This window comes from Orycteropus afer, unplaced genomic scaffold (assembly GCF_000298275.1).
Source record: "Orycteropus afer afer isolate SDZICR_OR568_19922 unplaced genomic scaffold, OryAfe1.0 scaffold00123, whole genome shotgun sequence".
Lineage (NCBI taxonomy): Eukaryota > Metazoa > Chordata > Mammalia > Tubulidentata > Orycteropodidae > Orycteropus > Orycteropus afer.
Genome location: NW_006921710.1, coordinates 2,058,828 through 2,080,485, shown reverse-complemented (window position 1 = coordinate 2,080,485; position 21,658 = coordinate 2,058,828). Strand labels below are relative to the sequence as shown.

Genomic DNA, 21,658 nt, shown 5'->3' with positions numbered 1-21,658 from the left:
ACATGCATACAAGTACTTCCTCTTGGAATGGGGAAATGACAAATTTCACTGTCTCAAAATGACTATATTTACTGCACAAATTATCAGTGGAACAGATTTCCAGTCACTTTGTGGTGGAAGGACTACTTTTAGTTTCCCAACGCCATCATATTGAGTGTATGATGATGCCCAATGATGATGAAATCTCTGGCTTCAGGAAGGGGTGATTTCTTAAAGTAAGCTGGTTAGATTCAAATGTGGTGGCAGCTGGTACTCCACGATGAACTGGTTGAGGATCTCTGTCAATGGACCAAAAGTTAAGGACATTTTACCCAGTAGAAGATAGGACTTTAGAACCACTGAAATACCAGGGGAAAAATTGGATAAAGGAGTAAAATACCTTGAAAGGAAGAAAAAGAAAGCATTTTCAAATCACAGCCCACCCCCCTCAAAAAGAGGTCAAGATCTTTTTTTTCCCCAATTAGAATGCATTTTTTCCCATTCAATGAGTTTTGACAATTGCAAATACCCATGTAACCACTGCTCAAAAAACACAGAACACTTTCATCACCCTTTCTAGGCAATTTGCCCCATCCTACTTCTACTGTCTTAATTTTATCTGCTCTAGAACTTCATAGAAATGGAATTATACAGTATGTACTATTTTGTGTCTATGTTCTTTTCAGATAGCTTTACTGATACATAACTCACATACCACAAAAAAACCATCCATTTAACGTAGATAATTCAATGGTTTTCAGCATGCTGACGGAGTTGTGCAACCATCAATACAATCAATTTTAGAATATTTCCATCTTTCCAAAAAGAGACCCTGGAGCCATTAGTGTCACCCTCATTTATCCCCAGTCACCCAGTCCTTCTGTTCCTTTTTACTGCTGAGTAGTTTTTAAAAAACTAATTTATTTATCTATTCTCCTATTTTTGAATATTTTATTGTGTTTTAGGTGAAACTTTACAGAGCACATTAGTCTCCCGCTCAAGAATTTATACATATTTTGTTTCGTGACATTAGTTGCAATCCTCTCAATGTAACAGCACTTTTTCCCACTTCCTCCTTGGGTTCCCCATTTCCATTCACCCATCTTTTCTATCCCTTCCTGACTTCCTGTTTGTAGGCAAATGCTGCCCTCTTGGTCTCGTATGGCTGGTGGTTCTGAGGAACACATTCCTCATGGGTATTACTGTTTATTTTATAGGCTTGTCTATTATTTGGCTGAAAGGTGATCTCTGTAAGTGGGTTCAGCTCCAGGTTTGAAGGGTGTCTAAGGGCCATAACCTCAAGGGTTCCATCAGTCTCTGTCAGACCAGCAAGTCTGGTTGTTTTTATGATTTTGAGTTTTGTTCTACATTTTCCTCCCACTCTGTCCAGGACCTTCTATTTTGGTCCCGATCAGAGCAGTCAGTAGCAGTAGCCAGGCACCATCTAGCTCTTCTGGTCTCCGTCTCGTGGAGGCTGTGGTTTGCATGACTCATCAGTACTTTGACTAATTGTTTCCTTCCGTGTTCCTTGATTTTCTTCACTCTTCTTTGTTCCACATGGGAAGAGATCAATGGTTATATCTTAGATAGCTGCTCTTAAGCTTTTAAGATCCTAGTCACTACTCACCAAAGTAGGATGTAGAACACTGTCTATTTTATGATTCTGAATTTTGTTCTACATTTTTCTTCCACTCTGTCCAGGCTCTTCTATTGTAATCACGATCAGGGCAGTGAGTGGTGGTAACCGGGTACCATCTAGTTCTGGTCTTAGGCTAGTGAAGGCGTGGTCTGTATGGTCCATTATTTCTTCGGATTAACTGTTTCCTGGAGTCTCTTGATTGTATCTATTCCACTGTTGATGGATGTCTGGGTAGGATCTACTTGTGTCTAATGAGTGGTTTCAGCATAAACACCTATTCTACAGTTACAGAAAAGACAGCAATGGATGTGAGTGGGTAATATAGAAGCGTGTTCCTAAACCAGAGACTGTAAAACTTCTTCAAACTCAAAAAATGTACAAAAATGCAACACATGTTATTGGCAAGGAGCTAGGTTGTTTAAGAAAAACAGCAACAGAAAACCCAAACTAGAAAAAAAATGAACACATCCAAAGAAACATCAAAGAGGAATTTCACAAGCATAAATACCAATTGTCAATAAGTATGCGAGCTTCTCCAGCTTTGCTGGTAATAAAATAGGAACTTCCAGACACATGAATGGGAGTAACACTTTATACAACTTTTTCAGAGGATGACTTGCCAGTACATTAAATATTTGCATTCTATTTATAAGAACTTATGCCCAAGGAAATGTTATCAATGTGTGTAAAAACTAAGCCATAAAGGATGGCCAACACAGCATTATTTATAATAGGTAACATTGAACTATTTAATATTCCGTAATTAAAGGCCAACAATAAGGATGGATTACATAAATGACAGAACCAAACAATGGATCATTATACTGCTATTAAAAACAAAGTTATAATAAGAATATGTAATTACATGGTATGATTTTAATACAATGTTCAGTGAAAAAGTAACCCCAGATGGTGTATGTGTGTGTGTGTGTATATATATGTGTGTGTGTATATACATATATATATATATATATATATATATATATATATATATAAAAAAAAACTCTCTCTCTCTCTCTATATATATATAAAACAACTATATATATATATATAATTTATTTTGGGATACAAAATAAAACCAAGAGTATATGTATACAACAAAAAATACGACTATGAAACACTTCTCATCTTCTCATTTTTATTTATGAAAAAAATTTTCTATAATGAACATAGGAGCTCTGGTAGCATAATGCCTAAGGCATTTGACTGCTAACCAGAAGGCTGGCAGTTCAAACTCACCAGCCACTCCTCGGAAGGAAGGTTGGGCAATCTATTTCCGTAGTAATACTGCCTCCAAAACCCAAGAGGGGTCGCTATGAGTCAGATCTGACCCAATGGCAGTGCGTATAATGAACATGTATTACTTCTAAAATACTGAAAACCAAAAAATAAACAATTGAAAGCATATATTCTATAAAGGCAGAGTATGTGCCACACGATGTTATAGTACCTAACATACACATTCTAGGAGCTCTGGTAGCATAGTGCCTAAGGCACTTGACTGCTAACCAGAAGGCCAGCAGTTCAAACCCACCAGCCACTCCTTGGAAGGAAGGTTGGGCAATCTACTTCTGTAGTGATATCGCCTCAGAAACCCGAGGAGGGGTTGCTATGAGTTGGGGCCAACTCGATGGCACGTAATAACAAGAACAACAATATATATTCTTGGAGAACATGTAGAGAAGTGAGATCTATAAAAGTACTAGAAGCAAAAAGAATGTTGGTATTTTATTGTCATCACAATTTAGAAGTTAAATAAAACTTTACAAGTGTTTAAGAAATCGCTACCTGGCTGAGAATGACAGGACAAGGAGAGAGAGATGAGAGACTGTGTAAATTAGAACAGATAGCAGTTAGTACAGAGGTAGCCCCTTTGCAGCCTGGAAGGGGGTGGGAAGGCAGCACTTCCTGAAAAGCTCATTGCCAGGTGATGTGGATAGCATCATGGGAATTACAGGGAATCAAAGAGCATCAGACCAAAGTGACTCAAAAGCCCTACGTTCAGGTTCACTATTCCTCACACGCAGGGCGGGAAAAAAAAATTCAACAAACTCTGTTGTCATTGAATTGAACTGCCCCATATGATTTCTAAGACGACAAATCTTTATGCAAGCAGATTGCCCCATTTTTCTCATGTGGAGCAGCCAGTGGGTTCGAACTGCCGACCTTTTGGTTAGCAGCTAGCACTTAACCACTGTGCCACATGGGTTCTTAAACAGGGCAAAAAGAACAGAGAAAAGCCTACGCATTTGTATCTGCTGACGCAGGAGAAAATTCCTCCAATTCTTCATTGATTCATGAGCAATTATAATTAGATTGTCATCTTTCTAGAGAAGCAGCTGTGCAAACTCAACTAATGAATGATAGCAAAAGAATCATGGAATGACAGGCACACATGTGCAAGCTTGTACCCAAATTCCAAGACGGTGTCCTGATTGCAGCAACTCTCCCACCAATCCACTGGCCTAAGCTTGAAAAGAGTATGTCAAAAAGGTGGGCAAGTTTTTTTATATTCACCACCAACCTTCCAGTCCAAACAGACTAGCCAGAAGGTCTTTAGTCTCAACTTGTCTTATCTATCACAGACAGAAGAGAACTCTTAAAATACGCGTGCATCCAGCTACTGTGCTAACACCCTAATCGCATTCAAAGTTGACCATTTGTAACTTGGCCAGAGTTCAACTCCTCCTACTAAAGGTCTCAGCTATCTCTCTGGTGGAAAAACATGGTATTTTGGGCTCTTTGCCTCTTGGCCTCTGTTGAGGGATAAGTCTGTCTCGGCGACTGCTGTATACCAAGTGCCTAGGACTATGCCTGGCATGCAGCAGGTGCTCAATAAATACTTGTAGAAAACAAGTCAAATGAGATGCATTTCATTATGGCTCATCTGTGCAGTTAAACTCTCAGTTTGGGCATGGGTACAACAAGAGCCCACTTCAGGGTGTGTCTGAAGCACACTTGGTAAACTAACTCATGGCACCACAGAATCTGAGGAGGGAGGCAGGCATAGTCCCAAGGTGGCTATCTGACTTTCCAGGGAGGCAATCACAATTCAGTGTTGACAGGGATTAGAAAAAAATTCTCATTTTGTTTTCAAAATATAGAAAATAAAGTACCACAAATCTTACTGCTGTTGGGAATATGCAGAAGATGGCAGTGATTCTTACAGGAAAGGGTTACCAGAATTCCTGACAGGGATGTTAGGTTTTTCTGTCAGCTTGTGGCACAGGTTAAAAGACCTAAAGACTATACTTGACTATGGGTCTGCAGCCAACGACTGGTCTAGTTCATGGCTCATTAGTTCTCTAAAGTCAAAAAGAGTATTTTCTAAATACGTAATCCTTTATTTCCATATTCATTTTATTCATATTGAAAATTATCAAAGCACTAGAAAAGCTTCAATGACCTTCAACAAGTCAAACTAGAGCTCTGGTGCCAAAGTAAGAGAAGCACAGTGCCTTTCATCTCCACATTGTCCTTTTGGCACTAAGACAAAGCCCCTGCTTGCCAGAGGGGCACACAAACTACTTAATGAAAGTGTTCCTGATGAGGTGCCCACTGCCAACAGGAGAGGAGGTGGTTGGGGAGGTGCAGTGTAGTAAATTACTTAGTATGGCTTTTCTACCCATAAGTCATTGTAAACTCAGTGGTGGAATGAGCAACTGAGGAGCTCCTGATTGTCAATGTTATCCACCTGGGTTATTTCTGTTGGGCATGGTACAATGCAATGTTATGGGAGGCTCACTCTCAGGTGCTTAGAATTCTGTTGTTATGATTGGTTGGTTTGGCCACTCTGCCAAGCTCAAAAGGAGGCCTCCTAGAGGCAGAACTGCTCCGACTGCTGGTTGAGGAAGATGTGCTGCTGAAAGAGACACGTGCTGCTGGGAAAGAGATGCAAGAGACACGCGTTGCTGAGTAGGACACTGAGGGACATGCACTGCGGGGGGAGAGACTGTGAGAGACTTGGCTGAGAGACGGTGGGCTGGGAGAGAGACTGAGCGTTTTTCCTGAATCTGAATTGTAGCCTGGTGCTTCCCTAATAAACCCTGTAATCTGTGAGTTCTGCGTGGCCACTGCAGCGAATTATCGAACCCAGGAAAGAAGTGGTGGGTGCTTTGGGAGGAACGGTTGGAAAAAGGGCTGGAGGGAGGCAGCATGTCTGGCCTTATAGGAATAGGCTTTGGGTTACTGCTGGTAATCCTGTCTTGCTCTTGTGGGATTAGAGGAGGTCAGAACACATGGCCTCCTTGCCGTTTTTGCAGGAGGTTGTAGAGAGACAGCTAAAAGGTAGGAGATTTCTTTTTGGGGTGATAAAAATGTTCTAAAAGTGAGTGTGGTGATGTTGCAAGATTCTGTGAATGTCCTAAGAACTACTGAATTATGTACCTTAACTGAGCAAATTGTATGACAATAAACTTGACCTCAATAAAACACAAGATGAACCTGGGACATCCTGTCATACCAAAAAGTGAGAAAACTATCAATGACTTTCAGGGTCAAAAGGAAAACCTAATCTTAACTGATTGTCAGCAAAACATTCCTTTCAAAAATACAGTTGTTACACAAGTTGAATCTGGTACACAAGCCACTTCTGGGTAGTGATGGTCAAATGACAGGACTGCTGTGTTCCATAAACTGTTCCCCAAAGTTTATGTGTGAAAGAAGTTTTTTTTTTTTTCATTAAAATAATAATAATAAATAGTGTGTGGTTAGAGTTGGGAGGAAGGGTCTTCAAGTCTGAGACTGAGATTTGCAGGGAAGGTTTTACAGCCCTAGAGGGTTTGCAAAGAGGGCAAAGCAGAGCCAAGAAGATGAATAAAGAAGCGTGTGTCTGAGTAAAAGGAAAAGTTGATATTTAACTGGTAAGTTGGGAAGAGTTGGAATGCAGGTAGCAAAAGGACAAAGTGGGATATCTGTTTGACTTTGAAGGGCTCAGTCCCCCAATAGCCAGGCCCCAGGCTAGGTGTGGTTTGTAAAGAAAAAGGAAAGTGAGAACCTTTAAGTTTCTCAGAGGCTTCCTTCCTGGGAGAGCTCCCATCATTTCCAAGCCTCAGGCTCCCATCAGTAAAGTCCCTGCCAGGGCCAGATCAGATAACACAAGTTTATAGTTTGACCTAAGATTTATATGATTACATGAAAAAGAGCCACACCCACTGTCAAGGAATGGTACATGTGAATGGTTTTAGAAATTAATATTCCTCTACTTAACAGCATTTGTTTGTGTTAAGCACTCTACATATATTATCTTCCTCAAATCTTCAGGATAAATGTTTTTAAGGCTATTTGAGACTTAAAGAAGTAAGCTGCCCAAGATTACACTGCTAACAAGTGGCATTTACTGGGGGAGGGGGTGTTAAATAATAAATCTTGCAATTCATTCAGAGACAAAGACAAAGCAATCCTGTTTAAAACACTTTTTCAACCCTTCCAAACAAAATAGAAAAGATTCCACTTAACAAGTGAATGAGTTACTTGAAAGATGGTGAGTCAGTTTATAGGAACATGCCAACATATCTCCTCCAAATGACGGCATCCTCATAAACGTATTTTATTTCTGCAGTGCTGGTCCCTCCCAGCTAAGTGAGGCTCCCTCACACTACCAGGACACAGGCTTAGTAAATGTCCTAAGCCTGATCAGGATAGTGACAGAGGCTGGAAGTCAGCTGGCTTGGGGGTGGAAACAACATGAACCTCCTTGTGGGAGGCAGCAGTGGGTGATATATGTACACAAGTTCCGGGTGTCCAACAAGCCTGGATGTGAGTCACGACCTTGTCACATATTACTTGTCTGCCTGACCTTTAGTTTCTGCATCTGTAAAAGGGGATCAGAAGGTTGTTCTGAGATTAAATAGTGTAGCAAATCTCTGAATAAATGTTAGCTTGTTATCACTATTACACCTTAACAATAAATGACAATATCATAGTGTCTCCATTGTCCTCACCGCCCTTACTGACAACAGCTACAAAAAGCTTCCAATAATACAGACTAATTCCGGCTCATCCTTCACGCTCTGGCTTAATTTTCTCCTCCTTTCCTGACTATTCTGAAAAAGGAAGGTGACCAGCACACTCTAGCAATATCATGTACCATTTTTTCTTTGTAGCCTTTGTCCTGATTTAATTGTTCATTTTTTTGTTTGTGGTCTTTTTTTCCCTTTTAGCTTGTAAGCTCCATAAGGTTAGGGATGTGCTGGTTTTGTTAATCATATCTTCCCAGTTCTCTCACACTGTCTGGCACACAGGTGGTCTCAATAAAGGCTTCTTGAATAAATGAAACAAAACTGACCCTGTAGGGCTCCTCACCTAGAAAATCCTTGTTCTACAGAAAAGTTACTTACTTTCAGACATCAACAGGTTCATAATCTATGTTTCTCTCTTTCTTCATTTTTCCCTTCTATTCTGGCCACTTTGAAAATCAGAGAAATTGATATTTCAGACATGCCTTTCAATTGATAGGGTGGTGCTTTAATGATAACATAAAAGAAATCTATTTTGGAATGACATATAGCTTTATGGGTAGAAACTCAATCTCTTCCTTTTTGGGCATTCTAACTTGTTTAGAACATCTTGTCATAAGTGATTTGGTAGAGGAAAACCTTAACAATGTCACCTAAAAATAACATTTTTCAATAATAGCATTTCCAGAAGCCTGGACAGGAATAGTCAGGGTAGGTGAGCCAGAGCTACATGGACTATGCTGATGAAGTGGGACTCTGGACACGTCTCATTCTGCCCTGCTGACCCCAAATGGGAGAGCATATGTGACTGTACTCTAAAGTCTGTTAAGTGACATGAGGTCTTATTACAGTGGCCACCCTGGGCTATATCCTCGAGTCTTACTAGTTGAAATAGATAATGTAGGACCTAATAACTTTTTGGAACTAAGAGAACATGACAGTTATCAGGAGAAAGTGCTGATGTCATCTAGTAAGGCCTCCCTCTAAATGAAGTCAATAAAGTATTTGACAGATACATCCAGTGCTGGAGGGGAAGCCACCAAGACTTCTCAAGCCAATATACTTTTTTCTGGAGCAAAAGATATTGTTCTTCTCTTCTCTGTAATTTTTACCCTTTGGGAATCTTAATTCTATTCTCCAGAGCTACTAACCTACTGCCATTGAGTTGATTCCGACTCAGAGACCAGAGCTACTAGAGAATGTCAATCCAAGAAGGCAGATTTCAGGCATTTGATAACATTGGTAAGTGGGAAAGGAATTTGTTTGACCTGGGCTAAGCACACCAACTATAGTTTTGGATTAAAGGGTCTAGAAAGCAAGTTTCGTCAAACCAAGAGATCTGTTTGCAAAGTATGCACTTGTTGTTAGGTGCTGCTGAGTTGGTTCTGACTGTGTTGTACAACAGAATGAAACATTCATCCTAAGCCATCCTCACAACTGTTGCCATGCTTAAGCCCATTGTCGCAGACACTGTGTCACTCCATCTCATTGAGGGTCTTCTCCTTTTTGCTGACCCCCAAGTTTACCAAGCATGATATTCTTCTCCAGGGATTGGTCCTTCTGACAGTATGACCAAAGTAAAAGAGATGAAATCTGGCCATTCTTGCTTTTTTTATTTTTTGGCTATTCTTACTTCCAAGGAGCATTCCAGTTGTACCTCCTCCAGGACATACTTGTTCATCCTTCTAGCACTCTATGGTACATTCAATATTCTTTCTCAACACCACAACTCAAATGCATCAATTCTTCTGCAGTCTTCTTTATTTATTGTCCAGCTCTCACATGCACATGAAAAATACATACAGCTTTGAGTCAGGGACACCTTAGTCTTCAAAAGTGACATTTTTGCTCTTTAACACTTTAAAGAGGTCTTTTGCAGCAGATTTGCCCAGTGCAATATGTTATTTGATTTCTTTTCTTTTTTTTTTTTTTTAATTAGGATTTGGGTGAAGATTTACAGAGTAAATTCACTTTTCATACAGCAGTTCACTTATACTTTGTCTCATGTCATTGACCAAAATTTACAATGCAGCAGCTCCCCTCCCACTTCCTCCCCACAGTTACCTCCTCCCAGTGTCCATCCCTTCATGCTGTTCTGTACCCTGAGCTATCTCCCTGTGCATAAGCAGCCCTTCCTTCTCCCACGATTGTTCTCTCCAGGGCGTGTGTCTACTTGAGGTAAATGTTTAACTCACATGCCTGTACTTTGTTTGGCTGGAAACCACAGTTGTGGGTTCAATTCCAGACCTGAAGGGCAGCTAGGGGCCATAGTCTCAGTGGTTCCACCAGGCTCTATTGGACCAGGAAACTTGGTCCCCACCTTCTTTTTTTTTTGCCTCCAAATGATTTTGAGTTTTGTTCCACATTGTTCTCCCTCTCTATGCAGGATCTCCTACATCCCTTCCAAGTGGATGACAGTGGTAGCTGGGCACCATCTAGTTCTTCTGGTCTCATAGTTGTATAGGTTGCAGATCGGATGGTGTACCAGTCGCTAGGACTGATTGTTTCCATTAATTCTGATTTTCTTCTTTCTTCTTGACGAGGAGAGACCCGTTGTTGCATCTAGATGGCAGCTTCCTAGCTTTTAAGGTCCCAGTCGCTACTCGCCAAAGTAGTAGGTGGAACAATGTTTTGTATAGTATGTTATGCCAATTGAGCTTGATGTCCCCTGCGGGCTATGGTCCCAAGCCCGCAGGATCAACTACTCGGTCCCTCTGGGTAGCTGGCTGTGACCAAGCAATGACCATAACCTTGCCCCTTGTCAGCTCTACTATACACCTGGGAATTCTGATCATTCACATGAACTTATAGGCCCATTGTCTGCCAACCCTATATATGATCTTGGATACACTCTCCATTTAGACATACCTAATTGTTTAGCTTGTTCACCTATCTATCCGTCCCTATACGCATGTTTGCTTTCACTGACAACTCAGTACTGTATATGCAGAAGGGTTCATATTTGTTGTCTGTACTGCCCATGTAACTCTCTATGTCTTTCTCATCCTCAATGCTGCCATATTGGTCACTCACATTTGGTACATTGCCCTTCTCTTCACTCAAATCAATATTTATCTCCATCTAACAGCATTCCCTCCCCTCCCCTCCCACCCCTGGTAACCAACAAAGAAAATGTCCTCCAATATATAAACTTTTCCTTGACTTTTTATAAGGGACTAATACAATATTTGTCCTTTTGTGACTGACTTATTTCACTCAGCATAATGTCCTCCAAGTTCATCCACGTTATGCGGTGTTTTGCAGATTCTACATTATTCTTGTTATTTGATTTCTTGACTGCTGCTTCCATGGGTGTTGACCATGGATCCAAGTAAAACAAAATCCTTGACAACTTCATCGTCTTCTCCGTTTATCATGCTGCTGCAGATAGCAGGTTGTTAATGAGTCTTCCTCCGATCCTGATGCCGAGTTCTTACTCATACACTCCAGCTTCTCACATTACTTGCTCAGCATACAGACTGAATAAATACGGTAAAAGGATACAGCCCTGACACATACCTTTCCCGATTTTAGACCATGCAGCATCTCTTTGTTCTCTGCTTGAATGACTGCCTCTTGGTCTATGTATAGATTCTGCACAATTAAGTACTCTGGAATTCCCATGTTATCCTTAATTTGTTATGATCAACACAGTCAAATGCCTTTGCATAATCAATAAAACACAAGTAAACATCTTTCTGGTACTATCTGCCAAGATCCATCTGATATCAGCAATGATATCCCTCATTCCATGTGTTGTTCTGAATTTGGCTTGAATTTCTGGCAACAAACTCACTGCCATCAAGTCAATTCTGACTCACAGTGACCCCCTTTGGGTTTCCAAGGCAGTAAATCTTTACACGAATAGATTGCCTAGTCTTCCTTCTGTGGAGTGGCTGGTGGGTTTGAACCACCAACCTTCTGGTTAGCAGTCAAATGCCTTAGGCACTGCACCACCAGAGCTCCTTGTTTGTTTTTGGTTTGGTTTTCCCTCTCCATATACTGCTGCAACTGTTTTTTAATTATCTTCAGCAAAAAAAGCAAAAAGTATTCATTTAGCCCCACATATTTAACAATAGATAGCTTAAGGTCTGAGTGATTACTAAGTGCCAGATATTATTCTAAGAGCTTTATATGTATTAGTTAATTTAACCCTTCCTACATCCCTACAATACAGGTATTACTATACCTATTTTATAGAACAGTTAACTAAGGTACAGAGTAGTTTTGTAAATTGCCTAAGGTCACAAAATCATATGTGTTGGACTTGGGATTCAAACCCATCAGGGCCCCAAAGGCCTCTTTCCTCTACTATATGGATTCCCATAACATCCAAGTCTCTATTTACCTACTATTCATAGTCCTGAACCATAGGCCCTCATTCATTTCATGCCCTACATTCTGCGTTGCTCCTCATCCACCATGACTTATTTTCTCAATTAGGGCTTCACCTTGTCCTTTGGACCCCAGTTCCAGGTTATCTATGGCCTTCACTTCCCTCCTTAACTATGATTCACCATTTTCCATTATGCTGTTTCTGATTGCCTTGGGTAGTACATACACAGACCACACACTGGATATCAAATCAAGTAAGTACAGGCGTTTCACTTCTTACTCATCTCAATCCTGTTATTGTTTTTTAAACCAAGAATCCCTGAAGTTCATAGAACAAGAAAATATAACAGTTGACATGCTGGGAGTTTTGTCAAATGTCAATGCAAAACAATTTCCATTACGTTTTGTCTAGCTGGCAACCATGCACAGTCAGAGTTATGATATAAAAACTCACTGAAAATTTAATACAATGCTCAATTAAGGTTGATTGCTTTTGGCAGCTTTTCCAACAATAGAGACAAGTACTCCAAAGGCTTGTATTGCTCTAACAGCCATTTGTACTAGCCCTGAGAGAATTAAGTAGCTTTCGGATTGGGCTGCATACCATTCCAGAAAAGTTCAAAGACTCATTCTAATGTATTAAGTTCAGGAACAAATGTTTAATGCAATAAGCATGCAGCAGAGAGGCTGCGCTAAGACCCTAACCAGGACTGCCTGGAACCCATGCATAGTACCTTCACTCCGTCCAGCACAGCTTTGATGACCCCCTTCACAGTTGTCACCATCTCCTTATCTTCTGAGTTCACACCTTCTAGCATCACTTGGTCAGACCAACGAATGAGGTTGGCGAGACTTTGGTACACTCGGCTGTAGCAGGAGGAGAGGGCTGAGCTAGAAGGAGGAAAAGAGTTTTTAACATGAGTGTTTTTTAAAAAAAAAAAATCTAAAACATGACCATTACTTTAAACTATCCACTTAGCACACAAACAGTTTCTTAGTGACTAGGGTGAGTTTCTCAATCTCTCTCTTCTTAACATGAACACTTCTTTTTAGTAAACATTTTCTTCTCTGAGCCCATCTCCTTAAATCCATACAAAAATATTTTGTGGAGCTTCACATTGTAGTCTGCATTATAACTGTTTTTCTCATTTTCCAAATATATGTAAGTGCCATCACAATAGTTAATGTGCTTTCTCAAACTTCACATGCCTCCACAAGATCTGACAGTGTCTTTCTGGGAGTGCCCATCTTCCCTCCTCCTGGTTGCTAATCATTGGACTAGGTCAAAGCATTGTGCACATCATATTTTGAGTTAGATTAATTCATTTAGATGTTTCATGAGAGGCCAACAAGTTTGTGGAATTTTAGCAGTCCTTTAAAGGAACAACCATAAGCTTGAACAGATCTGTAATTTATTAGCATTCCTCTTAACATAGGCTTAGCTCCCTCATCCTCTATATTATAACCACAGCTGAGTTGTCAGAGGAACACACTACAGAAGACTATCTCAAGATAACAGATTGGAGGTGAGGGGTCTTGTGGTGGCGGCAGGGTGAGATGTTAGGGTTTGAGGCTGGTATAGGGAAGAAGTAGTGTTAACATTTTCATGACTTGAATTTTTCTGTTGCTACCATGTGTTTTCATAATAAGAGGCATGTTGAAATTAAGTTTTTTTTTAAGGTAATAGGAATTTTGATACAATTATGTGGGACATATATGTCCCAAGTGGACTTTGGTGGTAGGACTGGTGGGGTGATGGCAGTTTCTTCAGACTCATGCAGTTATACAGGTCTCTGCCAGGTAGTAGCACATACTACAACTGGGATAGCAGCTTCCCAAGAAATCTGAATGGCTGAAAATGTTGGTGGACAATATATGGCCCCTGGTTCACAAAAGGATAAGGTACCAGCAATGCTGTAATGCTAACACATATAAAACAGAATCCCTGAGTACTTTGAGGGTGTTGCAATGGTTTTAGATAATGGCTAAAATGAAGATTTCTTACATCTCCCAGATATTTTTGAATAATTAAAGATATTTTCTCTTAGAATTTTGGAAAGGATGATTTCTCCATTTAAAACATTATGCATTACAACAGAGGAGTAAGAAAAATAGACATTATCTCTGGGCTGCCCCCTCATCTACTCTCAAAGTATCTCAAAAAGAAAATACATAAAGAATGAGGCAGATATTTAGGAACTGAAGATACAATTTTGAGGCAAAGCTATAATATTGTAAGACACGATTAAAACCGTTCTTAAAAATAAAGCCGTTTGAAAACCAAAACCTGAACCAAATAACACTCCGACAAGAAGCTCTTCAGAATCAGGTAAGCAGGGGAAAAAGTTTCCAGAGACCTAAAATTTCCATCTAGCCAGTCATTCCACTCTTTGCATGTCCCAACAGGAGAAAATCAGAGTCAGAGAGACTGAAAGCAAACTTTTCAAGTCCCATTAGAAACAAGAGAAATTCACAAACAGGAGCTCAAAAAAGTCAGGTTTTAGCTACTTCAAAGGATAATATGAATGGAAAGTATTTGGTGTTAGACCTATTCTATTAGGAAAGGAGAATAAAAACAAGAACTCTGATCTTTTCCTTGGTGTTAGATCATATGTGGCTCTTCCTGAAGCGGAGAGCACTTCTTGTAGCTATGCTTCCCTGCCTCTCTCCTGAGAAGGCCAGGTCCCGCCTCTTTAAACAAGGACTGCTGCCTTTAGCTAATGTGCCCTTACAGGGCATTCCACTAAACATCACACTGTAAACTATGGGCAATAGTAGATGAAAAGAGGAAAGAACACTTTACTAATACTTCATTTCTACCTACTTTGTATGGTAATAAGAAGTTCTAGTGGCACAGTGGGTAAGGCCTTTGGTGTGAACCAGAAGATCAGTGGTTCAAACTCATCAGCTGCTCTGTGGGAGGAAGATGAGGCAATCTATTTCCATAAAGGTTTACAACCTTGAAAACCCTGTGAGGGTAGCTATGAGTCAGAATTGACTTGATAGCAGTGTTTTTTTTTTTTTTGGTATGGGAACAGAGTGGTTAAAGTACTTGACTGCTAACCAAAAGGTCAGCAGTTCTAACCAACCAGCTGCTCAGCAGGAGAAAGATGTGGGAGTTTGCTTCTTTAAAGATTTTAGTCATGGAAATCCTGTGGGGTGGTTCTCTGTTCTAGAGCGTCACTCCAAGTTGGAACCAACTTGATGGCAATGGTTTTTTTTGAGGGGTATGGTAATGTTTTCCTGAAAGCACCTAAAGATTTTGGCAATTATGTCTCCCCTTTATATGACTGATAAGCTTGGAAGCAGAATATTCCTCTATGTCAAGGTGCTGGAGACTAAGAAAGAAAGGCGGGGCCTGTGCTGTGAAAATGTCACCAGTAAATCCACTGCTGGCCTCTTTCTGGAATGGAGCAGAGCAGTTTGCATTGGGTGTTCCAATGTACAGGAGAATCCTCTACTTATCGCTCACTTGGAATTGCCAGCTGCTTATTCAAAGGCCTGAACAACAGTCCCAAGAACGTAGGGGAGGACGGTGAAGAGTCAGCCTGCTAGGACCCAACTGACAGAAGAAAGTCCATGCAAAAGACAGGGAAAATACCTTCCTGGCTTACAAACTACACTAGAGGGAGGAATGAGATGCTGGAAAGAATCTAAGAGAAATATCTGAGGATGTATTTTTAATCATTTCAGGGAGATAAATAAAAATATCACCACTGGCTTTGGCAGAATTTCAGAAGGAAAAATCCCTTAAATGGTATTAGCCAAATGACTACCAGAAAACAAAAAACAAACAAACAAACAAACAAAAAACAACAACAACAACTGTTTTTTCATTGTTCCTTATGGCCACTTCCCTTCTTCCCTCTAGAAACTGGTTGTATATAGACTTTGAATAATTTCTGTCAAGTATAATAAAACCAGGGAGCCCTGATGGTGCAGTGGCCAAGCACTCAGCTGCTAATAGAAATGTCGGTGGTTTGAGAAAGATGGGGCAGGCTGCTTCCGTAAGGATTTACAGTCTTGGAAACCCTATGGGGCAGTTCTACCAAAAAAAAAAAAAAAGTTTTTCTGTAGGGTCGCTAAGAGTTGGAATTGACTTGATAGCAATAGGTTTTTATTTTTTTTTGGAGGGAGGATGTTTATAACAAAACTTCCCTAAGAGACTAAAAACAAAACAAAAAAACGGAACATCATATGACTTAATCAAGTCTTATGCAGTGTTTACACATCTAGAAAGTAACTTCTCGAGTAGAAAGCAACAACTCTAACAGCAACGCAGTGTAACCCTGTTAATACAGGTTTCAGCTGTGGAGACCTATGCTCATTTCCCTCTCTCCCCCTTGTCAATGCCCCAGAGTGTTCACACCCTCTTTGCTTGTATGGCTGCTCAGAGGTCTTGTCCCTACGACCACACCATGTCTGGCTGGCCTCCACTCCTTTGCTCTTCTTCCCCTGGCCCGAATGCCAATCCAATTCCTACCCTTCCTTCAGGTCCGGCCCCAGTGCTGCTCCTACAGGAAGTCCCTGCAATTCTCTTGTAACTTTCCCTTTTGAAATTCCAATAGAGGTTCTACTCTATCATTTTCTCATAATGTGGGGTTGATTTATTTCCACTAGATTTTAACTCTTGAATGGTTAGACCATCAGGAGCATAGGAGAGCATTTTTGAAAAGCTATCTGAGCACATGATTGTACATACTACCCAATTACTAATATAATGTTAGGTACATTCACTCAAAGGAAACCATCACTGAGCCCTCCTATGAGCTGGATGCTGGTTAAACTATCAGACAGATGTAGTACTTGGTCTCAAAGCTCTACAAAGACCAGATACTATATTCATGGCCACTGAGCAGGGCAATGAAGTGCCTCACTATCTCAGAGGCTTTTCCTATAAGGGCAGCAGCATGGCATGGAAAAGTGAAAATGTAGCATGGCAAAACCATATTGATTCCTTTATCAAACTCCTCTCACCATCAACTAGCTCAAGTGAACTTTTATCTAGCCAAAGGACCACAACCTACAGTGGTCAGCTGAAACTCCAGGGTGGAAACCAAGGCAGATAGTTTCTTGGAAATAAAGCACTGTTTGCTTTATCTCCCAGAAGAAGAAAAATATGTACACCCCTGCCAAGTTCTGAAAGCACTTAGGCCTCGTGAGGCTATATGAACACTAAACCATCTCAAGGAATTGAAACAGAGACGCATTTATCCTGCACAGGTACTATGGAAGAAAAACAAAAAGCCAACAGGAATCTGACAGCTTCCCAAGAAACAGCTCTTGCCAGGCTTTCATTTAAGATTGCATTTAATATTCCTTTTTTTTTTTTTTTTTATACTTAACAATAATATAGGAGCAGCTGCTCATACAATCTTTAAGGGGAAAGTATGCTCTGGCAATAAAAGCACTGCCTAACAGAAGCTTCTTGGGGGGCAAGGGCTGATAGCTGGCTTTCAATGAATCCAGGTGCTGTGTTTGGGGGATCCTGACTTGATACAGTTAAGTGTTTCACTAATCCATACTCTAATGGGGTTCTTCTCTACCACTTTTGGCCTATCATCTGAGCAGTTGAGGACTCTTAACAGGTTAGATGTCCATAGGATTTAATGTCATAATAAACCATGGTTAAATGTTATGTGACTGAGGTACTTGGAGAAATGTGTCTAAATTACTGTGATTACTGCTAATGCAAGGAAATGATCACAGACTTATACTGTGGCTATATCCCCAGGAATGGTACGGATTGAAGTAAATGCTGAGACCTTGTGAATAACTCTGACCTTTATCTTGGAGTAGCACCAAATGATAGCCTGGGGAGAACCTCCTGACACTAATGCCTGTTCCTAGTAACTCTTGAGTCTGAAGTGACCCCATAGCAAAATGTCTCCAGGCCTTCCTTTGCTCTGACCCAACCAAGACTTGCAGAGCAACTCACCTGTGTTGAATTCGAGGATCGCTCTGTACCAGGGGTAGGATGGCCTCCAGCACTTTGCTGGCTGACCCTGGAAGCATCTCCAGTACCTTCTTATCAATTGCCATTTTGTCCACAATGGTCTTAAAGTAGCGCAAGGCACTGACAACTTCCTTCTCTTTCTCTTCCAGCCAGCTCAGGTTCTGAAAGGAAACGTTAAGCACAAGGAGGGAGGAGAGAGATTAAAGGGAGCTATTTTGAAAAAATAAAATTTCCTGTAAACTACCTTGAGATTGAAGTGAATGGAGATGGCTTCTTGCTGCACAAATGAAGCCAAGTTGTTTTTCTAAGGATTTTAATCAGGACACAAAGATTAGTCTTGAAAGAAGAAAAATAATTTATAGATATTCCTGAATTCCCTTGCTGGACTCAAGGTTGATTTGCTCTGAGGTCTTGAAAGTCACTTATCCTCCTCTACTTCCTAATCAACCACACCCAGCTACCACCACTAATCTCATTAAGTATGTTGTTATGTGGCAACTCACAGCGACCCTTCCTTGGGTTTCCAAGGCAGTATCACTATGGAAGTAGATTGCCCCACCTTCCTTCCGAGGAGTGGCTGGTGGGTTTGAACCGCCAGCCATCTGGTTAGCAGTCAAGTGTCTTAGGCACTACGCTACCAGAGCTCCCTCATTAAGTATGTTGTTGTTGTTTGCCGTTGAGTCGGCCCCAACTCACTTTCCGAGGCAGTATCACTACGGAAGTAGGATTGCCCAACCTTCCTTCCGAGAAGTGGCTGGTGGGTTTGAACCGCCAGCCTTCTGGTGAGCAGTCAAGTGCCTTAGGCACTATGCTACCAGAGCTCCTCATTAAGTATAGTAAGGACTAATTTGCTGATGGCTATTAGATACTTGGAAAGCTAATAGTAGAGTCCCATGGTAGACATACATCCTGTAAATCAAATCAAGAAACCCCAGGCTTTTCTACCATTTGAAGATCAGAAGGGCTGTTTAAGACTGGTCAGGGGCATTAGGTTTCAAAACCTATTCCCTCAGAAGTTCTCATTAGATTCCACATTGTTCAACTCAAAGATGCAACCCCATCTCAATGAAATGATATGCCACTCCCAAATGACCTAGAAAACCCCAGGGCTAGAAGAGGTGAGATGCTCTCCAGTGAAAAGGTAAAGAACCCAGAGAACAGACGACAATAATTCAATCACCACCCTGCACTGGTTGCTAGTAACATTCATGGTCTCTATACTTCTAGGAGAATTTACCTAGTAAGAAAATAAACACACAGCCCTGCACTTTTCAGCATTCAAATTATCACACTCAAATAATTTCTCTTAACTGTGGGATCCTTTGAATTGGCAGTCAGCAGGTATGCAAACCCACTGTCACCAAGTCGATTCCAACTCATAGCAACCCAACAGGACAGAGAAGAACTGCCCTGCAAGATTTCCAAGGCTGTAAATCTTTACAGAAGCATATTGCTTCATCTTTCTTCCATAGAGTGGATGGTGGGTTCAAACTGCTGACCTTTTGGTTAACAGCCAAATGTTTTAACCACAGCACCACCAGAGCTCATTTCAATGGGTACACACACTTTTGTTCCTTTCTCCAACCTCCCCCCCCAGCTGGCCTTAATGTCAATTACCCAGGTCCTAGCTGGTTGGAAGGGAAAGGAAAATCAAGAATAATTTATGCCACTGCTCCAACAAAAAATGACAAGACTCTCAAAGAACAGAGAAATAATGGCCCACCCAAATGAACATGACAGAAAGAGTGAAAGGGCATTTAGGGATGATCAAATAATAATTAGAAAGAAAGAATGTAATACAATAATATTACACAAAATTAAAGAACTAAGGAAATTACAGGCAAAGAGAAATAAGGAAAACAATGCAAGAACAAATAATCTGGAAAAAAAAAAAAAAGATACTGCAACAGAAAGGGACAATAACTGAAATGAGAAACATAATAGAAAGACTGACCAACAATTGTAATTAGTCAGAAGAAAGAATCAATGAATTAGAGGACAAGATAGTTAAAATTATAGACGCTGAAGAGCAACAAAAATGGAGGCACAAGAAGGTTGAGTACACGTTAATGAAATTATGGGACAACAACAAGAAACTTAATAAGTGCATCATGGGAATTCCAGAAGGAGATGAGAGGGAGGGACAGAAAGAATATTTGAAGAAATAACTACAGAAAAATTCCCCAATCTAATGAAGGACACAGGTCTACAAATACAAGAAGCTCAAAGAATCTCATGCAGGATAAACCAAAAGAGATCTCTATACCAAGACACATCACAACTCAACAAAAACCACTCACTGCCGTCAAGTCAGATCCGACTCACAGCGGCCCTGCCTTGGGTTTCTGAGGCAGTATCATTACAGAAGTAGATTGCCCAACCTTCCTTCCGAGGACTGGCTGGTAGGTTTGAACTGCCAGCATTCTGGTTAGAAGTCAGATGCCTTAGGCACTATGCCACCACATCACAGCTAGGCACTAAAAAATTAACGATAAAGAGAAAATCCTGAAAGTAGAGAGAGAAGCAAACTGTCACATACAAAGGATTCTCAATAAGATTAAATACTGGTTTTTCCTCAGAAATAGTGGAAACCAGAAGGCAATGGAATGATATATTTAAAGTGCTGAAGGGGAAAGATATAAGTCAACCAAGAATACTATACCCAGTGAAACTATCCTTCAAGAATGAGGGTGACACTGGGAGGAGGTAACTATGGGGAGGAAGTGGGAGGGGAGCTGCTGCATTGTAAATTTTGGTCAATGACATGAGACAAAGTATATGTGAACTGCTGTATGAAAAGTGAATTTACTCTGTAAATCTTCACCCAAATCCTAATTAAAAAAAAAAAAAGAATGAGGGTGAAATTACCCATCCTATTCAAACTATTCCAGAACACAGAAAAGGATGGAATCCTCCCAAATTCATTTTATGAAGCAAGCATAACCTTGATGCCAAAACCAGGCAAAAACATCACTAAAAAGGTAAACTACAGACCAATATCCCTCATGAATATAGATGCAAATATCTTCAACAAAATCCTAAGCCAAAAGACTCCAACAACATACCAAAAAAATAATACATTATGACCAAGGGTTCACATCAGGTATGCAACGATGGTTCAACATTAGAAAAACAATCAACATCATCCACCATATAAATAAAACAAAGGAAAAGAACTACATGATCATATCAATCGATGGAGAAAAAGCACCTGATAAAATCCAACATCCATTCCTGATAAAAACTCTCAGCAAAATAAGAATAGAAGGGAAATTCCTCAACATAAGAAAGGGCATATATGCAAAACCAGCAATCAACATTATTCTCAATGGAGAGAGACTGAAACCATTTTCCCTGAGAACAGGAACCAGACAGACAAGGATGCCCGCTATCACCACTTCTATTCAACATTGTATTGGAAGTCTTAGCCAGGGCAATAAGGCAAGAAAGGGAAAACAAAGGCATCTAAATTGGTAAGGAAGAAGTCAAACTATCCCTATTTGCTGATGATATGATCCTATACATAGAAAACCCAAGAGACTCAGTAAAAAAAAAAAAAAGAAAAAACTACTGGAATTAAACGAGAGATTTAGCATAGCGGTGGGATACAAGATCAACATACAAAAATCTGTTGGATTTCTCTGCACCAGCAAAGAGATTTCTGAAAAGGATATAACGGAATCAGTACCATGTATAATAGCTACCAAAAAAATAAAATACTTGGGAATAAATCTTAGCAGGGACACAAAAGACCAGTACAAAGAAAACTACAAAACACTACTTCAAGAAACC

At 40.4% G+C, this 21,658-nt stretch overlaps 1 protein-coding gene across 1 annotated transcript in view; it reads right to left on the bottom strand.

Moving 5' to 3' along the window:
* Window positions 1-21,658, bottom strand: part of RAPGEF1 (Rap guanine nucleotide exchange factor 1) — a 184,749-nt gene that overhangs the window by 52,434 nt on the left and 110,657 nt on the right. Inside the window, exons 4-5 of the mRNA XM_042781458.1 lie at window positions 17,849-18,027; window positions 12,645-12,801 (exon numbers count right to left, since the gene is read on the bottom strand). Coding sequence (XP_042637392.1) covers window positions 12,645-12,801; window positions 17,849-18,027 — 336 coding nt within the window. The remainder of the gene's footprint in view (window positions 1-12,644; window positions 12,802-17,848; window positions 18,028-21,658) is intronic.